This window comes from Pelodiscus sinensis, chromosome 22 (assembly GCF_049634645.1).
Source record: "Pelodiscus sinensis isolate JC-2024 chromosome 22, ASM4963464v1, whole genome shotgun sequence".
Taxonomy (NCBI): Eukaryota; Metazoa; Chordata; order Testudines; family Trionychidae; genus Pelodiscus; species Pelodiscus sinensis.
In genome coordinates this window covers 2,411,513-2,432,751 of record NC_134732.1, presented here as the reverse complement: position 1 = coordinate 2,432,751, position 21,239 = coordinate 2,411,513, and the positions used below count along the sequence as shown (strand labels likewise).

At 55.7% G+C, this 21,239-nt stretch overlaps 1 protein-coding gene across 1 annotated transcript; it reads left to right on the top strand.

The window, feature by feature from the left end:
* The first annotated feature begins 1,144 nt into the window (after positions 1-1,144).
* On the top strand, positions 1,145-20,790 carry TPRN (taperin). The gene is made up of 4 exons (XM_006131846.3): positions 1,145-3,191; positions 17,531-17,717; positions 18,313-18,440; positions 19,078-20,790. Exons 1-4 carry the CDS (start codon positions 1,194-1,196, stop codon positions 19,138-19,140), a joined length of 2,376 nt encoding a protein of 791 aa, XP_006131908.3. The 5' UTR covers positions 1,145-1,193; the 3' UTR covers positions 19,141-20,790.
* The last annotated feature ends 449 nt before the right edge of the window (positions 20,791-21,239 follow it).

Here is a 21,239-nt window from a genome sequence, read left to right as displayed (position 1 = left end):
CTTAACATTTCTTACAGGTAGGGTGTGTCTAGACCACAGGGTTTTGTCAACAAAAGTGGGCTTTTGTCGACAAAACTATACCTGCGTCCACACTGCCTTTGAGTTATGTTGACATATGTAAACTTCATTCTACGAGGAATAACGCCTTTTGTCAGCAGAGTTCTGTCGATAGAAGGCATTATTGCATCTACACTGTCCTTTGCGTCCACACTGTTATGTCGACAAAGCGGCTTGCTTTGTCAACAGAACTGGCTGTAGTTTAGATGCTCTTTGTCGACAGAAGCTTTGTCAACGGTATCTGTCGACAAAAGTTCTGTCGACAAAACCCTGTAGTCTAGACGTACCCGTACTGTCCTATTGTAACCCAGGTCCCTGACAGCTCTTTGCGAGTACATCTACACTGCAACACGCTTTCAGGATACCAGCGTGTCCGAGGTAGCTATCCCGCGTCTTCCCAGCAAGCCCGTTATTTCGGGCTCGCTGTTCCAACATGCTTGTCACCCTCATTGCAGGAGGAGGAGGGGACGTTTGGGAACCGCTGTGTTTAGAAAGGGATGAAATAAGCTATTTCGAAATAGCACTGACACGGGAGACGCCAGCAGGTTGCGGGGCTCCACTCTGCAGCGGATGCAGCCCGGACACGCCCGTGCACCTCGCTCCCTGCCGCAGCTGCGCCCCAGGGCCGGGCGCACCCGCTTCCTTTCCCCTCTGCCCCGCCCGCGGTCCGGGGTTCTCTGCTCGGTGTCCCCATCCGGCTCCCTTATTTTGAACCTCTAACCCGCACTCCTTGATCCTTTATTCATTATTTGTCCCAAGGAATTAGTTGGACATGGGTCCAGTGTCCCTCCCATAAGGCTGGGGAGGGGCTTTTAGAAGGTGGGCGGGCTTCGCCCGCCCACCATCCCATGTTTTCAAATAGTTGCCCCGCCCGCGGCGGCCACGCCCACGCGGCTCCAGTGACCACGCCCACGCGGCTCCAGCCACCTGGTCGGCAGCCCCAACCCCAACCCGCCGGCGCGTGCGCACAGCGCCAGCTTCCCTCCAGAGACGTCTCGCGCTGGGCGGCCACCCAATGGCCGGCCTCGCCGCCTCAGCGCGGCGGCCCAATGGGCGCGCGCGGGGGGCGGGGCGGGGCAGGTGGCGAAGCGGCCGGCGGGCGGGCGCAGTCGGTGCCGGGCCGCGGCGCGCGCAGCATGGAGCCGCCGCTGCCCCCGGCCGGGCGGGCGCTGCCCCCGTGGCAGCGGGAGCTGCTGGAGCGCAAGCGGGCCAAGCTGGCGGCGGCGCGGCCGGGCGCGGCGCCCCCCGACGAGCGGCGGGTGCTGGGCGAGAGCCTGGGCCCGCTGCGCGAGAACCCCTTCATGCGGCGCGAGGGCGAGCGGCGGCGGCGGCGGGGCGCGGCGCGGCCGCTGCAGGAGCTGCTGGAGCTGTACAGCGCCGTGCCCGGCCTCCGCACCATCCGCGCCGACAACATCCTCATCATCGAGTCGCGGCCCGACGCCGCCGCCTGCTTCGCGCCGCGCGAGCCGCCCCGCGCCGAGATCCGCGCCGCCCGCGTGCTGGTCTACGAGCCGGCCGAGCCCGCCCCGCCCGGCCGCGTCAGCCGCCTGCTGCAGCGCTTCGACCAGCGCCCGCGGGGCCGCCCCCCCCCGGCCAGCGGGGCCGCCCCACGGCCGCTCCCGGGGCCAGGCTCCTCGGCCAGCGCCGCGGCTCCCCGGCGGGCCCCGGCTGCCCCGGTCAGCGCCTCAAACCGGCGGGCCCCGAGCTCCCCGGTCAGGGCCACAGCTCCCCAGCCGGTCCCGAGCTCCCCCGTCAGGGCTGTGGCTCCCTGCCCGGTCCCAGCTGCCCCGGTCAGCCCATCAAACGGGCCGGTCCCGAGCTCCCCCGTCAGGGCCGTGGCTCTCCGGCCGGTCCCGGCTGCCCCGGTCAGCGCATCAAACCGGCGGGCCCCGAGCTCCCCGGTCAGGGCCACAGCTCCCCAGCCGGCCCCGAGCTCCCCGGCCAGGGCCACAGCTCCCCAGCCGGCCCCGAGCTCCCCGGCCAGGGCCACAGCTCCCCAGCCGGCCCCGAGCTCCCCGGTCAGCGCATCAAACCGGCGGGCCCCGAGCTCCCCCGTCAGGGCCGTGGCTCTCCGGCCGGTCCCGAGCTCCCCGGTCAGCACTGCTGCCCCGCAGCGGGTCCCAGCTGCCCCGGATACCTCACGGGCCAGTGGCTTCCTGCACAAAATCGGCTCCAACTCCTTCACTGTCACTCCCCGGGGTCTCCGCCAGGACAGTGGTGCCCCGCTCACGAATGGCCCCTTGGAGCACAGTGCCAGCCCTGGGGGTAGGAGCCTGCAGGACAAGGCACCTCCAGTGCCATCGCCAAGCGTTTCTGTTGCCAGAGCCAACACCCAGCCAAAGCCGGAGAGAAGAGAAGAGATCCAGCCACCCCAACCCAGTGCCACCCCTAGCTCAGGCCAGCCACTTTCGGCATCTGCTCTCAGGAATGGGGGCTCCTTCGAGATCCGCCCAGCCCCCAAGCCGGACCTGGCCACCATCCCAGCTAATGATCTCCAAGCGCAAGCCCTGGCCAATCTGCGCCTAACCTCACGGAACTCCTTCCTCTTTGTCCCCCGCCGTGGTGGAGGACAGTGTCTGACAGAACCTGCAGGGACTGTAGCACCCCTGAAGCCTGAGTGTGAGCAGCAGGAGGAGCCCATCACCCCCCCACAGGTCTCTCAAGATCTTTTGGTGCCTGTGACTTATATTGATGATGACATTGTGGAGCTGGATCCTGGGGGCCTACCTCAAGAGATGGGCCCTGCTGTGGGACTGAAGGACTCAGAGCAGCCCCAAGAAGCTACCTCAGCACTGGGAACAGAGGCTACTGCTATACCTCTGTACAAACCCCACCCTGTCTCCTCTTCCCTCCAGCAGAGAGGAGGCAATACCTTTACCATAGTGCCCAAAAGGAAGCCACACAACACTGGGACGGAGGTTGACAGTAGAACCAGCGGAGCTCAGCAACCAGAAGAACAAGATGAGGAAAGCGGCAGCAAGGGCAAAACCTTGGGGAGCCCTGGTGCACTCCTCCTGGACCTCGGGCCACTGCTTAAAAAGCGCTATCCCACTGTGCATGAGATTGAGGTGATCGGCGGTTACCTGTCTCTGGAGAAGTCCTGCATGAGCAAGACAGACTCTCGCCGCAAAAAGGTAACCTGATGGGGGTGTCGGGGATGGTTCTGTTCTAAAGTGACTGTGCCTTTCCCATGTGGCTCAGCTCATGGTGTGAGCTGCCCTGTGTGAGAGTAGGGAAGCAACGGTGTTAAGGACTTCTGCTCCTGTTAGCCATGTGAAGCCAGCACAGCCCTTGGGAGGCAGAGTTGTGTTGTTTACATCCTCCGTATGAGAGCTGATCCATGGGGTGTACTGCTGTAGCTTTGCAGGACAAGACTGCATTTCATTTAAACATTACAAATTTTGAACATTAGTAAAAGTGAGTAGTAGATGGCTTTGGGGGGTGACCTTTTTTCCAGTGCTGCATGCTGTGTCTAATGTGCTCTATAGCACTGCTCTTCCCTTCATGGGCTTGCTATCTTGCTGTTCTATTTAACAAGGTGACATAAACTTGGCTTCTTGTCTGAGTTAATAAGGTCTTGTTGGTGGGTGAGGGATTAGCAGGGTCTCACTAGGCAGGGCATGTGGGATGTCAGCACCGCTGAACTCTTGAGAATATAGAGCCCCATACCTCTGTTTAGGACGGAGCCTGTGCACAGCTCTGAACTACTCAGAGAAATACATAGCTTAGCCTGGACTGCTGTCAGATGGCTTTGAAAGATCTGACTGCCAGATCTGCTCGCCAGTTGGAAGCAAATTTTGCTCTGGTGAGGCTGAGATTCAGAATCATGTTTGTGCATGTTTATGCTAATTTGACAAAGGTGTAATTTTATTGATATGATGGTCTGTTTCCAAGACAGAAGCAGCACCTAATGCTAAAACACATTGTTGCACTGCTGGTAGTTAAGAACATATGTCACTGACTTTGAGGTTTGAAACAGGACACCAAATAGCTTTTGTTTTTATCACCTCAAAGCAGGAATTGCAGCAGGAATATGTAGCCTTTCCTCAGACTTTGAGGGACTGTTCACAGGGTGGCCTGAGCAGATGTAATATTTAAAGGAAACTTCAGATTTGGATGAATTGCATGTGGAAATTTAGCTCTGGAACACAGCAGCTTTGCTGTTTTTCACTGGTTAATGTTCATCTATGTTCCTTTAACTGGAGACTATGGACTCCTGGAATTCAGTGGTGATTTTTTAACTAATTTGCTGGGTTGAACCATGAGGACCATGTATTAGAATTAGCAAATAATTTAATACTAGCTACACGTAAAAATGTAGCTAGTATTAAATTAACTGGTCTGACCTTGTGTGTTTGAATAGGGGAATTGGCTGGGACTGACTTGCTTCTTCTCTTCTTTCTTGGAAGGGCTGAGACTCGCTATCGTTGTGGCAGCTGCAATTTGAGGTTCAAGTCAGACCATACTAATGCAATGTGCTGTTTCAGGCAAAAACTAAAGAATATCTTCTGAAAAGTAGGGACTCTATGGAGCATGCTTCCCTTAGCTGCCATATCTCCCACACTTGTCATCCAGCCCATTAGGCTCATGATGGGAGGGAGGGGAACCAAGATGGGAGGGGCAAACTAGGGATGTAATAGTGTAGTTGATTAACTGATAAGTAGAAGCTTATAGGTTAGTGCTATAGACTACATGCATTCTCTCTCCTCCCCCGCCCCTCCCCCCCCACTAGTAAATTTTTTAGCAGCCTGGCTCGAGCTGGGTCCAGGATCTACCATTGCTGCGGCTCTGCATTTAAAATGTATTAGGAACCAGGCAGGCGGGCAGTCCAGCTCAGTTCCAGCTTGCGCTGGGTCCCGGAATTCAACTCCCCCTTCTCTCCTGCAGACAGGGGCTGCTGTATCAGAGGCAGCAGCATGGGGCAACAGGCAGCCAGTCCATGAGGGGAGCTGTCTTTTAAACTGACTCCCCTCATGGACCAGCTTCCACCTGACACCCCCGCGCAGCTGCCTCTGATACAGAGGCAGCAGCACAGAGTGGCAGGGGACTCCGCAGGAGTGGGGCCCAAGTTCACTGACTGCTGCCCCCGTACTTGAGAACTATAGAATAGTCGAGTAACCGATACAAATTCATGAGATAAATATCAATTAATTGAGTAGTTGATTAAACATCCCTAGCACAAACTCCCATAGATTTTTTTTTTCTTAACAGAAAGATGGAGGCTGATCATTCCTCCTGCATTTAGGAAGGAGTGGGGGATCTTGGTTTCTCCTAGAAAGAAACCACCTCCTGAACTATAAACATCTGTTAATGCAACCTCTGGTACCCAGTAGAATTACAAGTCAATGGGATAATGTGCTAGCTGCCTACATATTGCCCAGAAGGGGCATCTGAAACTGGAGAGAATGGGTAGTGTGGTGGTTCCAGTGCTAGTTTGGAATGACTCCCTGCTCTGCTAGACTGCCTGTGTACCCTTGGATATCAGAGAGACGCTGAGTGATTTGCCCAGCTATACAGTGGAGACTGGAAGTGGGAGAGCAGTTTGGGCCTGAGGATCTGTTGCACAGTGATACCATTCTGAGGAGAGAGAGATGGCTATGCAGTGCAAGTTTAAGGATACTGTACACACTCCACACCCTAATCCTGATAGGATTATGATACTGGCTTCCACATCACAAAACAGGAGTTGTGTGCAGTGTAGAGGAACTCCAAGAAATGCTGACTCTTGGTAAGGTAATAAGTACTCTACCCACAGTTTGCTGACCAAAGTGTCACACTGGGACATGGGTAGAGATTTCCCAACAACTTCTTGTATCAGCTAGTTCTGGAAGCCAAGAGGGAGACTGTCTTGTCTTATTCTTAAGTAACACTGAGAAACTGATTCAGCCAAGTTAGTCGCTGTGACACAAGCAGTAGTGTCTACAACACAATAAGGTTCGTCTTCCTTTGAGGCCATCAAATTTCAAGTGACAGTTCTAGAAAAGGGGTTCTAAAGCAAAAAATGAGGAAATGAAAATGGTTAGACTCAGCATGCAGGCTGGTCAGATACCACGAGTCCCAGGAAGCTTGTGTCCCTAAACTAGAGGGGGGTATGAAGGCAAGAAAACCAGTGTGGTTAAATAGTAAAGTTCAAGAGCTGGTCTGAACCAAACAAGAATGCTCTAGAAAATAAATCAAGCTGAGCAGCATAAACTGTCCGGTATTACGTAAGATGGGAATGAGGAGGGGTTTGAAGAACAAATTCAAAATCTTTACCTTGGATCAGAGGCAGTGAACCTGAGGAATCAGTAGGCCTCTGGATCAGGAATGTTAACATGATTATTAACCCATTAAACAATAACACTTAATTGGTTAACTGTTTTAATGTAGGGTCTGCCAGGAAGTAACTTTAATAATATAATTAACCTGAAGAACTCAGTGCCACAAGATAGTATTGAAACTGTGTACAAAGGTTTGAAAAACGGCTGTTTACTTATATGGATAATGACAACCTCCAGGGATCACTTCAGTGCTATAAACTCTCCTGCTTCGTGACATAAGCTAATGAGTGAGCAGCACCAGACATTTTCCCTGTGGACAAGCTATTACATAATCTTTCACCCAAGTGGGTCTTTTTTACCTTCCCCTGAAGCATGCATTGCTAGCAACTGTCCGACAGATACAAGGCCGAACAGACCACTGATCTGGACTGGGCATTCTTTTGTTCCTGTGGATGTAAGTAGTGTCTATACCTCGGAGGTTTCTGCTGTTGACAGCCTTAACAGTTGATGATTGTCAGTGAGTTTTGGCTCTTTGCTTCTGATAGCTACAAACTAGCCATGTATCTGAACAAGAGCAAACTCCTGTCTCTGCTGCTGACTGGCCAGTGAGGAGAGGTTGCTCCCAAGACGCTTGAAGTTTGCAGAAGAACAGTTTATTTCTTCAGATGCCTAGAATCTATTCCCTGGTGCCTCCCATAAGCATTGACAAAGGGCTGGATGTTACTAGATCTGCTTGAGCTCACACCTGTCCTACTAGAGAAATGGGAAAATCTGCTTTGTACTGTGCCCTGGAGGCCAACAAATCCAGGCTGTGGCTGCAAGTTCCAAAATGTGAGCCCCTGCCAGCAGCTCCTGCTCACTTACGCTGACGGAGTGCCTCTGATTTCAGTGCTGGCAGTATATTACCGGGAGTGTCTCAGCACCTTGTGCCCCAGGAGTTTCTTACCATGCTCTGTGGGGAGCCATATGTTCTTGGTTTCTGCTGCTGCTTGAGGTGTCCTGGCTTTCCATGGAGTGGATGTCTATAAAAGTAGTGAGAAAAACACAAATAACCAGCTTAGCTGCCACGTAGCTTTGTAGGAGTCAACAGAGTGACCTTGGGTACTGGTGCAAAGAGGGTGCCTAGGAGAGAAGGGCCGCATTGTGCACAAGGAGAGAGGCCTGAGCAGTGACAAATGCAGTTTTGCCAAAAAAGTCAGGGTGTCAGATACAGGGCTTAAAAGGGACTGTCCCAGCCAGCATGTCACACGTAGCTTCAGAAGGGTAGCTGGGTTAGTCTGTAACTGGAAAACCTTAAAAACCACAGTCAGTGAACATCCGGTGCTGTCTTTAGTCACGCACCAGGCCATCGGAAGCTTGGTAAGCAATGGGCAGGATTCAGGAATGGCTGGAGAGGTCCCTGCACAAGTGTGACTTGCTCTGTTTGGCACATCATGGAGCTTGCTACACTGGATGAGTTGCAGCTAGGTACAGATACAGAAGTGAGGTCCAGTGCTTTTCTGCTACTGCTTGTGAAGAGCTCTTCTTGGAGCTCTTGTCTCCCTGCAGACATGCATGCCATGTTCCAAGCTGCTGCATTTCCGAATGTCACTGTTCTGCTTAAAAGTGTCATGCAAATATCCATTTAGAATTAGGCTCTTCAACAAAAATGCTGCTCTTCTTGGGTTGAGGAACAAGACTGATCATTCTGTCTGCCCTTCTGCTACTCAACCATAGTGGTTCTCAAGTTGTCTCTGGGACACTAAAGTGGGTCACAACTAATATTCTCTTTCCATCCATGTGTAGAATAAATTTTGTTATGGGCACCAAGGCATGTGTGGATGTGTACCACCAGTAGACACACATGATGCTGTGTGGGCAGCTATGTGTGCTCTGCTAAACAGCTGGGTGGCATTGGATCTCTCCCAGTGGCTGGGGCATGCCTCATTTTAATGGTGTCTCCAGAGGTGGTGTTAGGCTCCCCTGGGGCTGAAGCCAGAGGTTGGAACAAAGCTGGGTTGGCCAAAGCCCACTTATAGCTTGATCCCCTGTCTGAAGCTGAAACCTGATCCCTGACACCTGGGTCTTAGGCCCTGGGGGGTAAGTCTCAGGTTAGAGGTCTCATGCCCAGGGCTGAAGCCTTTGGCCCGCCTGCCCAGGGTGATAAGGTTCAGGTGGGCTCAGACTTTGAACCAAACTTCTGGAGCTGTGCAGTGATTTTTGTTGTCACAGAGGTTGCGGTGCAATGAATCCTAGATCTGAAATCTGAAATTCGAGAAATTTTGCCACCAGTTATCCTCCAGCATAGGTACCAACTTCCCCTCTACCCACGGATGGTCAAACTTCACCCCCTCACCCCCGGCCCTCCTCACTCTACCCCTTCCCCCAGCCCTGGAGCTCCCATGGAGACGTGCCTATCCCCCAAGCAGAACTGAGTCATTGGGACATGCTAGTGCTGGCAGGTAGGCCAGGTGCTGGCAGCCACAAACCTTGAAGCACCACTGTGCAGACTTGCCCTGATTAGGGATATAAGCGACTAGTCAACTATCTAATGAGCAGAAGCTTATCGGATAGTTGATACACTAGTCAACTAGTTGCTCTCCTGTCTCCCCTCCCCTGGCCTTACTGCCTCTATCAGAAAGAGGCAGCAACGGGTGGGGGGGAGAGAAAGAGGTGCTGGGGGAGATGGCTTAAAAGCTGGTTCCCTCCAGCGCCTTGGAAGGGGGCAAGGGTGCAGCAGCTGCGTTTCAGTCTTTGGAATGCACAAGAGCCCTGCTGAGGCTTTTGTACGTTTAAAGCGGAAGCGCTGCGTGGAGCCCGGGGCCAGTGGGGGGGGGGGGGGGCGCGCTCTATGCCACATTTCAATCTTTGAAATGCACTTTCACCTTTGAAGTGTAGCAACAGCCCAGCGGGGTCTTGCTGCATTTCAAAGTGGACGTACCCTCATCAACTAATCGATGGAAATGCCATTGACTATTTGATTAGTGGATTAATCTAATTTTATCATCCCTAGCTCCGATCATAGTCCCATAACGTGGCTCTTAAATCTTGGTGACCTCCTGGCATCTGACTTCCTGCAGCTTCTAACACCCATGGAGCTGATTGGCTGGTGGCAGGGCTGACAAATAGTTTCACCCATACTTGGTGTGGGCGCCCCTTTGCACGATAGAGCCTCCCTGAGGGTGACGTGAATGTGACCTTAGCAGAGTGCTGCTGCTCCAGGAATGGGTTCCTGCCTTTGAGACGCCAGCCCAGCTGACTACAGTTCCTGTCACTGCTGGGAAGAACACACCCACTGCCTGCCCACACCAGCTGGGAAGTGGACTGTAAAGCAGAGATAAATGGGCTCTGTGGTCAAAGTCCTGTTTCAGGAGAGATCCGGTCTGGAGGGCAGAGCCTCATTTGATCGTCAGCAAATCGGAAGGCGCTCTGATCATAGCCAGGTGTGTGACTGTAGTATAGACATGTCCTCGAGTGCCTCTCCCAGTCCCAAAGGAGCTCGAAAGCTTGTGTGTCTCACCTCCGTGTTTGGTCTTTGTGAGCCTTCTACCAGGAGCAGCAATTCTCCCCGCTGCGCTTATGCTGCTGCTTCTAACCAGGAGTGGGGAACCCATGGCCAGCAGGCCACATCCGGCCAGCAGCTTGCCTTGTTCCAGGCCACAAAGCTCAGGACTTCCCTCCCTGCAGCAGGGCGAGCCAATGCTGGTGCTCCAGCCACGTGGAAGAGTGAAGTTCAGCCCTCCCTCCCTCAGGTGTGGCTGGAGTGCCAGCGCTGTGCTGCTTGGGGTGGAGAAGCCCCGCTGAGCTTCTCGGGGTGGATCAAGGCAATCTGCTGGCCAGATCAGCCTACAGGCTGGTGAGGGGTGTGGGGAGGGAAGAAGCAGTGCTGCACTGTGAATGGCAGCACTGGGCAGTTCTGTCCCCTGTGCTACTTGCAGGCTCCATGCCTGTTGCTCCCATTGGTTGGAATTCCTGGTCAATGGCAGTAGTGGGGGGCAATGCCTGCCATCATGGAGCCAGCAGTGCCCGCAGGGAGCTGTGCCAGTAGGTTGTCCCATCTGGCCCAGATTCCCCATTCTCTACCTGTTCCTGCACTACACCTCTGGCATCCCCCTCCCGCATGCTGAACCCATCCTTTTTGGCCCCATTCCAGAGTGTAGGGAGCTCCACAAAATCTGCTAGCTCTGGGCCCCCAGAAGAGTTAATCTGGCCTTGGGGGAAGCCATGTACTTTGGCTCCCAATCTAAAAAAGGTTGGCTGCCCATGTTCTAGATCATTATTGAGAGAAGGGAGAGTGCATGAAGCAGGCGCTGTGCTGTCCACCATGGCCAACCAGCCGCAGGCTCTTGGGCCGGGAACACAGTGGGAGGTGGTGCGTTTGGCCTTGGCTGGCTTGGAGTACAGCGTTCTCTGCTGCAGGTCTGGCTGGGCAGCAAGAGTCTTGGGGCTTGTCTGCACTTCAAAGTTTGTTTGGCTTTAGCATAGGCCAGGGTGTGAAGTTATAGTGCTATAATTATTCTGGAATAACTCCATGTGTGGAAGGGACTCATGGCCAGGAGAGCAGTTATTCTGCCCTGCTCTCTGTGGATGCGATCTGTCATTTGGAAGTGGGGAAGGGAGAGGTTGTACAAGGGATGTAAAAAGGCTGTTAAACAGGTAACCGTGTAACTGCTGAAAATCTTAGCAATTACACATGCTACAGGCACTCTAAGCTTTATACTGCAGAGCCCTCAGAAGCCTCTCCCGGGAGCAGGGCTGGCAGTCTCTGCTGGCCCCACTTCTGGGGAGCCAGCGGGTAACCTGGGATGGGAAAGTGAGGGGGCCGGGCCCACCATGGACAGGGATTGTGCTGGCCGTCTGGCTGGAGAAGCCCCCGCGGTTGGCCCCCAGGTGCCTAGTGGAGCTCTGAGGCTGTTGGGGCTGATATTGACAGCATGCTGGGTTCTGGAGGAGCTCTACTTCCTGATGCCTTTGATGCCTCTCTACTGTCTCTGCTCACCAGGAATTTGAAACTAACTTCCCCGTGTCTTCCCTTACATGGAGTTTAATATTTCGAGTCCGGGTGCCTTCTTCCCATCTACCATGTGCTTCGGTGTATTGATTACACAGAGCGGGGTTTTGTAAGGGGAGATCCTTTTGTTGAGCAGCATGGCATGGGAACCGGTGCCTGATCCTACAGACACTCTCCTTTGCCAACAGCCCAGCACTCCCGGGCATGCTAGCCTGTGCCAATCTTACTCTGTGTGGGTAGAAACACTGACTCAATTCAAGAAGCAAAAGTGTGCTAATCTTGGCAGACTCTCGTGGGATGGTATCGAATAGTCTAGCGTGGAGTCACTTCACACTGACGCCTTCCTGCCTCCATGAAGAGTGTGACAGGAGAGCCGTGTTGGGAAAATAATCCAGGCAAGGCTCTTCTAGGGCCCTAACGCTGCTGCTGGGGGTGCAGCTGTAGTACTGCAGTCTGTAGCCTGTGATGGGAGAGCTAGTGCCAGGCTCCGCCATCCCCATGTTACTGTGGGCTTCCACCAGCCAGGACCTGGAGCTTGCCTTTTAAATCTAGACTGAGATTTAAAATCTTCTTGAATTGGTTAACTGGTTAAACAGTATGTTCAATGATTAGCCAGTTCAGTGGGATTTTACATCCCTACTTCCTGCATTGCTGTCGTACAAACACCCTGGGGAAAGAAGGAAATGTTCTCCCCACCCCCACTCCCAAGCAGTGTTCTTCCTTTCCTTGGGGTGTAAAGCTCTGAGAAGCCTGCACGGACACTCCCTTTTTTTCTTTCCTGACCAAACCGAAAGGATAACTGTATTGCTAGGCCCCGGGGGAGGGGACAATTAAAAGGTCAGGGAGATCCCTCCCCTCCCTGCCCCGACTCTGCCTCTGCATTTCTTCAGGGTCCCAGAGACTCCTGCTTGCTTGTTCCACCTGCTTGGCACAGTACCAGAGAGTGAGTGGCACATGGAGCCCTTTGGCCTGCAGAGGTGAGCCGAGATCATAACTTCCCCTCTCCCCAGTGACTTTCTGGGCGCTACCAGCGTTGTTCCCACATGCTCGATGGTGTGTTTACCTGCTCGCTGACCTTCTAGAACACACATGGGAGCTGGCATTCAGCCCCTGTATTGGAAGAAGGTCAAAGCAGCTGGGCGGCACCAGGCTGCCAAAATGCTGCTCAGCTGGTCAGAGACCTGTTACAACATGGGAAAGTCCCAAGTCTATTAAGGACTCCCAGGAGCCTATGGGGTAAATGCAGGGGCCTGGGGAAACCATTCTGCTCTCCTAAACCTTAAGGGGTGTACATCTGACAGTGGTCCCCTCTAATTTTTCCCATGCATGTGCAGAATGAATTTTGTTATGTGTGCCGGGTTGGAAATGTGTGCATCCATATTGGTGCACATAACAAAATTAATGTGGTGGGGCTAGGGCCAAGGGATTTGGAGTGTAGAAAGGGGACTCAGAGCTGGGGTGCAGGAGCGTGAGGGCTCTGGCTGGAGGTGAGTGTTCTGGGCTGGGGCCAGGGATGCAAGGTTTGAGGTACAGGCCGCCCTGGGGCTGTCTCAGGGAGAAAGGACTCCCTCCAGCCACACCTGCAGGACAGATGCCTCTCCCCAGCTGCAGCAGGGTGAGGGCTGGGGCAGAAGTGCCTCTCCCCAGCCACATAAGGTCTGGGCTTGGGGCCAGAGGAGAGGCCTTTATAGTCTACTGTGTAGCTGCACAGCTTAGAGGGAACTTAGATGTTGGGTGCTGGCTGACATGCTGCTTAGCATCCCCGACAGCCCCATCTTCCACTCACTGGCCGTATTTCCCCAAAGTCAGTAACCCTTCTAAACCCATCTCCAAGTGGAGATGGGCCTGCCATTCCTTGATCCTAATTGTAAAGGGCTCCATAGCTCTCCCTAACACTGTCTGTGTCCCGGAGGATTTGAACGTCCGCTCTGTCAGCAGTACAGCAGTGTTCCTCCAGCTCCGTCTCTAGGCTGCCCCGACAGGCCTGTATCTCTGCAGTTCTCAAGGGGAGCTGTGGCGGGGCAAGGGCAGTACTGGGGTGGGAAGTGGCAAAAGAAACCAGGTGCTGCAGGCTCTATAAATGGCGATTGCCTCACTTAGCTGGCAGAGCTGCAAGGGGTGGCTAGGAGGGGCGCTCTGCTCTCTTTGGGACCTGATTCTTTGGTGGTTGGAGGTTCTGGCTCTCGTCCACAGCAGGAGGGGTATTAACTGGGTTTTCTGGACGAGTTGCAACTCTGATCATTGCGCTAACTTAAACTTCCTGTAGGGTTGGCATTCGCTGCACTCTGTGTAATTGGGGCATGCTGCACTGTGCATCGGTGCTGCCTGCTCGCTGGTGAGGGGAGGAAAGCTTGTGTATGTGTGAAACTTGGCGGTTGCTCTGGCACTTCTGGAACAAGAGCCACCAGGGAGCAAGGGTCAGTTTGACGTCAGGGGATCTCGAGGGTAAAGTGAGCTGAGGGCGGGGATTGGCGTGCACTGGGAACAGAAGGAGCTTGTTTGCACTAGTGCTGTCAGGGTAAGCGGCCACTCATGCAGATCTTCTCCTCCACGCCCAGTCCTGCGCAGTGAGGCGGCTGTTTGTTCTGCATGGATGGCCCAGAGCGTTCTCTTGCTGTCTCCCCTCTAACATCTGCTGAGCCCGGCCTCGTTGCATAACTGGCTCATTGGCTCTGCCGCTTGCAGCGTGTCACTTGTTACCAACACGCTGGGTGATGAACACCAGTGAGGTGGCCACGGAGACCTGGTCTGCATGGAGGCGTCTCGCTGTGGGTTAGCTGCATTGCTGCAGTTCCTGTGGTGCCTGCCCCTTCCAGTGGGGCAGGGGCATGTGGTGTAACAGCCGTTAGTTGCCCAGATAAGGGGTTTGCTGTGCCCCGTCTTTGGCAGGCTTGTGTGGGAAGAGAAGAACTGGCAGGCTGCCAAAGGCTGGCTAGCACGGCTCGCCGAGCACTCGCTCTGTCACTAGGGCTTGGCTCTAGAGTCATGCAGGGAAGGGGACCAGGCGGTTTAGTGCCCAGACCAAGCAGTCCTGCCTGGCATTCCTCTCGCCCCTTGCCTCGGTGTGTCTCAGGAAATCTTCACGTTATGCTCTCTGCTTACTCCTTGGGCCTTGCCCCCTGCGCGGTTACTGCTCCTTGGCTAATGTCTTGGGTGCTTGCGAGATGACACACCTGAGGAACAGCCCGCAGTGCTGCAGCTGGGCGCTTTTTGGCTTCTGTTTCCTGTCTTTTGTCTGTGTGCCATTGCGGGCACATTGGCTAGTCTGTCTCCACTAGGGATGTTAGTTAACCTCATGAATTCTTATCAGTTACTCGACTATTCTATGGTTCCTGGGGGTGGGGCCGGCAGCCAGTGCACTCCGGCCCTACTCCTGAGGACCCCCTGCCACTCGGCGCTGCTGCCTCTGTATCAGGGTGCCAGGTGGGAGCTGATCTGCAAGGGGAGCCAGTTGAAGAACCAGCTCCCCTCACGGACTGACTGCCTGTCGCCCTGCGCTGCTGCGTCTGATACAAAGGCAGCAGCCCAGGGTGGCAGCAGCCCTTGTTTGGGTGCAGGGGCTGAGCTCCCAGACCTGGCACAAGCTGGAACTGAGCCAGGCTGCCTGCCTGCCTGCCGGGCTCCTGGTACCCTTTAAATGCAGAGCCAGGCCTGGCAGGTGTAGGTCCCGGACCCATCACAAGCCGGGACTAAGCTGGGCTGCTGGCCTGCCTGCTAAAAGATGTACTGGCAAGGGGAGGGGGAATGCATGTCGTCTGTAGCACTAACCTATCAGCTTTTGCTAATCAGTTATCGACTACACTATTACATCCCTCGTCTGCAGCTGGTCTTTGGCCATGGAATTTGAACTGGATTTGATCAGTTGCCTTCCTCAAGGCTCTGTCCCTTCTGACCGAGGTGGGGTCCCTCTGGCCTTTCCAGCTCCAAGTTAACTGCTGGGGACTGATCCCCTCCCCTCCCCTTGGTATCTGCCTTGTTCAGGAGCAACTCCCGCTTGTCCTAACTGGCTGAACTTCTGTAGGGGCTGTCTTATTTGACCTCCCTTCTTCCTCCATGCCCCAGTCTGAGGACATCTGGGCCCAGCTCAGGGCCTCCTTTAGCACGTGTTTACAGCTGCTGTTTGTGCTTGGGAAGGCTGGGTGCGCCTTGATGGTGAGCATTGGAACAAAATTGGTGTAGCCTCATAATGCCAGACTCTGTCCCCCCTCCTCCAACACCTTCCTCTTCAGCCCAAGTTCCAGGGGTCACAGTCAGCTGTTAGGGGCAGGGATCAGGAACACCTGATATTCCCCTGGTGCAGAGTGAGGTGGGGGCTCCCTAGTGACAGAGCTGGTGTTTGGTTCTGACCTCACCGGTCTCACAGCCTTGGGTGCAGGTGGCATGATGAGGGTGCAGAGGGGCAGTGGCTGTTGCAGGCTGCGCTTCAGCTATCCCCAAGGAGACTGATGCCAGCTAGTGTTAGTTAGGGTAGTCCCTTCCTCCCGCACTGCTCTGCCCAGGGCTGGGGCAGAGAATCAGGAACTGCTGGTTGCTCTCACTTCTCCTGGGGACTGTGTGGGGGCCAGGAGCCATCTGGTGCTGGATGCTGCCCTAGGCTCAGGCAGAGCCAGTCAAGCCTCTAGGCTCCCAGCCCAGCTCGGAAGCAGCTGACCAAGCAGCCAGAGCTCCTCTCCCCCTGCAGTGCATCAGGCAGCCAGTAGGGGCGCTGCGGAGCAGGTGCTCGTGGCCTGTGGCAGAGGTGCTGGCCCTCTGCCCCCTCCCCACAGCTGTAGAGTAATTAAACTTCAGAAGACACAGGAATCCGAGCAGCGCTCGGCAGCCGTCCTTGTGCCCCGTCTCCCTGGAGATTGGAGTCCGGACGCCATGCAGTGCCGGCTTGTCTGGAATGTGCTGAGTCCTGGTGGAGTCTCATCAGCCGGCTGCCTGCTGCTCTTCCAGGGCGGAGGCTCTGCTGGGTGTGCTGGCATGCCAAGCCCCTCCTGCTGCTGCAGCTGGAAGGTACTTTCTCCAGTCTGACCTTGCTGGGAAGAGGCAGGTGCCCCTGGGGTGTTGTGCTGACTCAGGCGAAGAGGAGGAAGGGGCGGGGGGAGCCTGTCACGTGCTCTGACAGGTGAGCAGCAGGGCAGGGATTTCTGCCCCTCCCTGGGAATGGCTCTGGTCTCTGCTGCTTGGAGCACAGGTAATTGATCAGACTCTTTATGCTTCCTCTGCTGTTCTGGACAGTGTCAGGGAAACTGACCAGAGGTGCCTGTGAGTGTGTCAGACCAGACCTGCACAGGTCTCCCTACAGCCTAGCCAGCAGTCTGGCCTGTCCAGGAAGCAGCCAGGACAGCCTTCTCGTGGGGACTCTGGCTAGCTCCAGGCAAGGGCATTTATGGCTCTGACTGTGGAGGGTTTGGCACTCCCCTCTTGCCCCCTGGGCTGGCAGAACTGTTGGGACAGTCCTGTGGTGCTCTGCTTCGGGGGCAGGGAGGGCGCTTCTCACCTTGGAGAAGACAGGTACGGTTTAGTGGGTGTTACCCTGGGGCTCTGTAGTTAATATGTCCATGGGTGGGTCCTTTTCCAGCCTTGGCTGTGGGTCCTGCCTGTGACTGGGCAGTTGAGTGCCCGGGCAGAGGAGGGTCCTGCACTGAAGTCCCTGGCAAATTGTGCTATGGGATCTGAGCTCCTGTGGGTGGGAAGATACCTCCTGGTCTTGGAGCAAGGTGGCTGTCCCCATGTCCAGGCAGGGCCTGTGAAGGGGGGAGCCCCAGATGACTGGGTCACTGCAGTGCACTGCATGCGAGCCCCTGCGGCCAGAGCCATGCATGGCAACCGGTTGGGCAAGGGGTGCTCCTTGCAGGGGCAGTGGAGGTGATGCTGCATTTGGATGAGGTTTGGAGGTTGGGTTTGACCCAGAGTTTCCTTGGGGTTCTGGGGCCTGGCTTGCTCTTCAGGGGCACCATGACAGGTGAGGAGCCCCTGGGCAGGAAGAGGAAGCAGGAGGCCCAGAGAGCATCTGTGGGTTGCATGCCCTGCTCCAATTTGCCGTTTGCCCTTTAGATAGTGCTGAGAAGCTAGCAGGGTCTGCAGGCAAGTCAGGTCGCTCTAGGGCACCTTAAACAGGGAGCAAAGTCACAGCATCTGTCCTGGCCATTGTGTCAGCTGGCAGCGTCCCGGGCTGAGCCGGGATAGGGATTGCAGCTCGGTTGCCTTGTTCCCAAGATTCCTTGCTCTCTTCCAGATGAAGATCTCTTTCAACGAGACAAGCCTGCAGACCATGTTTGAGTACCCCTCCGAGAGCTCGCTGGTGGAGGACGGGGAGGAAGAGTCTGTCTCAGAAGGGGAGGAAGATGATGATGAGGACAAGCCCTTTTCCCTGTACATTCCACGCCCAACCAGCACCATGGTCGCTAACGTGCCCAGCTCAGGTGAGCCAGGCAATGTGACGCCAGCCTGCTCCTGGCCTGCCCTGCAGACAGGCTGAGCTGGCACCTACTGGGTTTAGGCAGCATCCACGTGGCGTGGGCTGGCAGCAGCCAGCCCAGCAGGACACCCCCACTCCCAGACCAAGGGAGATCTGGTGAACAGCAACAGGCAAATGGATGCTTGGCTCCTGACTTCCCTGTGCACTGCATGGCGGAAGTGGGTGTTAGAGGAATGTAATCAGACAGGGCCCGAATGGGGGAGGGGAGTTCCACGTGCCTCCCACTGAGATGCCCACACAATAGACTGTGGTGTGAGTGCTTGCCCTGTTGGTCCCTGCAGGGAAAGAGGGGGCAACTGCAGCCACCAGAGCCAGGGCAGAAGTTGCTGGGTCCCACACTAGGAGCTGAAGCCTCCATTAGCTCCCATATGACCCCCTAGCAGGAGCCTGGCAGTGAATCCTCCAGCTGGGCCGGACCCTCTGCAGGTTGGGGGAGGTGGCCCTGAGGAAATCTGCCTTCAGGAGAGGAGCAGCTGGCTGGCTGCTGGGCTCCCTGCTCTGGTCAGTAGCTCTGAAGTGTCCGTGTCCCCTCCTTGCAGGTTTCTCCAGCTACACCCCCAAGCACTCCGTGGAGTTCAGCAAGTGGCAGGAGCAGGAGTACGAGAAGCCTGCCACCACCGCCAGGCCGCTCCTGAAAGAGGCCAATCCTCCAGGGAGCCAGGTCATGGTGAGAGTTCAGAGCAGGGGTGGCTGGGTCATGTGCTCCCCTCAGCCACACTGGGCCGGGGTGGGGGGGTTCTTCGTAGGGCTGGTGAGCTGTGCCGGGCCAGCAGAAGCCGAGGAGAGAGCTGGAAGTGGCAGGGAGGGGTTGTGGTTTTTGGGGGACACAGGTGTGGTTTTCTAGAAGGGGGCTACCCAAGGGCAGCATGACTCAGCTGTTCTGGGGTGGTGCCCCCCACTGTCAGCAGGTACAGGTCGTGTCTGGTTCAGACCAGGACTTTCTGAGCCTGTTGCACTGTGCCCTGGCTCTCGGCCTAGCCCTGAAGTGCTGCTGCCAGCGTGGTGCAGAGGAGAGGGAGAGATCCTTCCATGCTGAACCTCTGCATTCGGGTGGAGTGGGGAGCCCCAGTGGAACCAAGGGCCAGACAGGCCAGCAGTAACCACTGCCTCCTTCTGCCTATTGGCAGAGGGTCAGCTGCCGGCCTCCATGCCTTCCTCTGAGAGTGGTAACGTACGTTCAGCATGGAGATGGGGTGTAGCCACCAGCCCCAGCAAGGTACCAGGTTAGAGCCTGCAGCATGGGCCCCTGGCTGTACCCAGGACTGGCAAGGCTTCTGCTCAAACACCTCTCTCCTCTCCTGCAGCTCACTCCGGCTGAGCAGAGTGGCCTCTCCGACTTCAGCAGCGAGCCTGCCCTGTACTTCTGACTCCTGGGCCATGCACCTGCAGCACTCCCTCCGAGCTGGGAACCTGGCAGCTTTCCCTGTGTCCTTGGCTGCGCTTTGTGGGCGGGAGGCTTTCTGAAGCCCCACAAGGAGCTGGTGGCACTCCAGCCTGGCACGGGCCCTGCTGCCTGAGGGGGACGGCATGCCACTGGGCACTTCCGAGAATATTTGCACTGGATTCTGGGACACCTGCAGCTGCTGGGTTCTGCCTGTGGCCTTACACGCTCCTCCTTTGGGAGTAGCTGCCAATAGACTTCTGGGAGTGACTGAGAGCACCTTGTGAGCCCCATGCTGGACGGAGACCCTAGGACTGTCTGCTGGGCTCCGCCCACCCGCAGGTGTGACCTGAACAGGCACCTGCGGCTCTGAGCTGCCGCTGGAGCCAGCGCTTGAACGGCTGGAGAGCTCTGCTTGCGGAGGAGGCTCAGGTTGGCAGTCTCGGCTGTGTGAGCGCTGAGGGCTCTCCGGGGGTTTGCCAGGGTGTGGGCACTCAGGGAGGGTGGTAGGAAGGGGAGACTGCTCTCTGCTCAGATGGGAATGATAATTAGAATGGGAGCGTCCCCAGCCTCCAGTGCGGCTTTGCTCCCTATGAGTGGCTGGACCCGCATGAGGCGACACTTGGCCCCTTGCATTCCGAAGCACTGGCGGGAGCTTCCCTAGCACAGCTGTTGGTGTCAGGCTCTAAGCACAGTCACTCCAGCCAGGGTTTGCCTGCTCTCCACACGGCTGTGGCTGGCTTCTGAACCTGCTCCTGTTTGCTGGGCCTCAGACATGTCCAGCCCCTGCACTCCCGGCCCCGGCGCACACCTCAGTGTGGAGAGCTCGCCTGCTGAGTCAGCCAGTGCTGTCAAGCCTGCACCTGGCCCTTCCCGCCCCTCTGCTCCAGGCTCTCCCCTTCCTTCCACAAGGAATAGGTGGTTCTCTGGCTTTTTAGAATTCCCCTTCGCTAATGGTCAATGCAAGCCAATATACAGTCAGTCTGCTAGGCTGCCACTGCTTGTGGGCACATCGCTAGTACTGTAGACTCAGGGTCAGAATAGCATGTTCTGGGAAAGACCAATGTTAGTGAACTGAACGTTGCTGCTAATGTGACTTTACTCCTGGGCCAAAAGGAAGGATGACCAGCCCAGGGCTGGCCTCTGAGGCACTGTGGATGGGAGGACAGTATCCGAGTCTGCCACCTTCTCCAAAGGACCGAGCTCCTGTCTTTCTGATTTAAATCAACCGATGCATTCAGTTTGCTTCTCCAATAGAGCACAATCAAGCTGTCTGTGATTGTGGCTGAATTGGAAATGTCTCTTGCACTTGCTTGGGGAAGAGCGTCTGCAGAGTCAGAAGGGGAGGGTGTGTCTGTGTACTCTGGTGGTGCCAGCTCTCTACCCCAGTGACCCTGCTGGGACCTGCTGCTTCTGAAAACAGCCCACGAACTTCACTGCTCCACTGACACGTTGCCAGGCTTGCCAGAGGAGCCAGGTACTGATGCACCTGTACACTGTGTGCTTCCAAAGCCGATGAAAGGCCCCATGCGTGGTAGTGCCCGGTGATTTGTAGTACTTTGGAATTACGGCAATTCAAAAGAACTGTCCTGGTGGTTTGATAAATGGGGGGGTCTAATAAATTTCATAGCAGTGAGCCCTTGATGCTGATGGTTGTCCTTGCCAACGTGGGGTGAGGTGTGCGATGAAGTATAAGCGTTGCTGAGACAAGAGCGGGAATCTGAGGGAGACCCTTTGTTTTCAAAAAGGGTCGGGGGGGCAGTACATGGTATGGCCAGTGGCACCCCCTTCTCCCATGCATTTAGGGAAGAAGAGTGGGAATTCATGCCAACTGTGCCCTAGGCCAAGGACAGAAGGGTAGGGGGAGGTAGTGACTAGGAGAGGATTCCTGAAGGGGCTGCAATGTGGGGAGCCTCTAAAGCAGAGAGGGGGCCACTAGGCCCTGTGCTTCCTAGCAGAGCCCTCTGCTCCCATGCTGCGCACATGCAGTGAGGAGGTAAGGAACGAGGGCGGGCCAGTGAGCAGGGCCTTTCCTATGCCCTGGCAGGGGGAGGAAAGTCCATTTACCCTGGCCCAGAGGGAGGA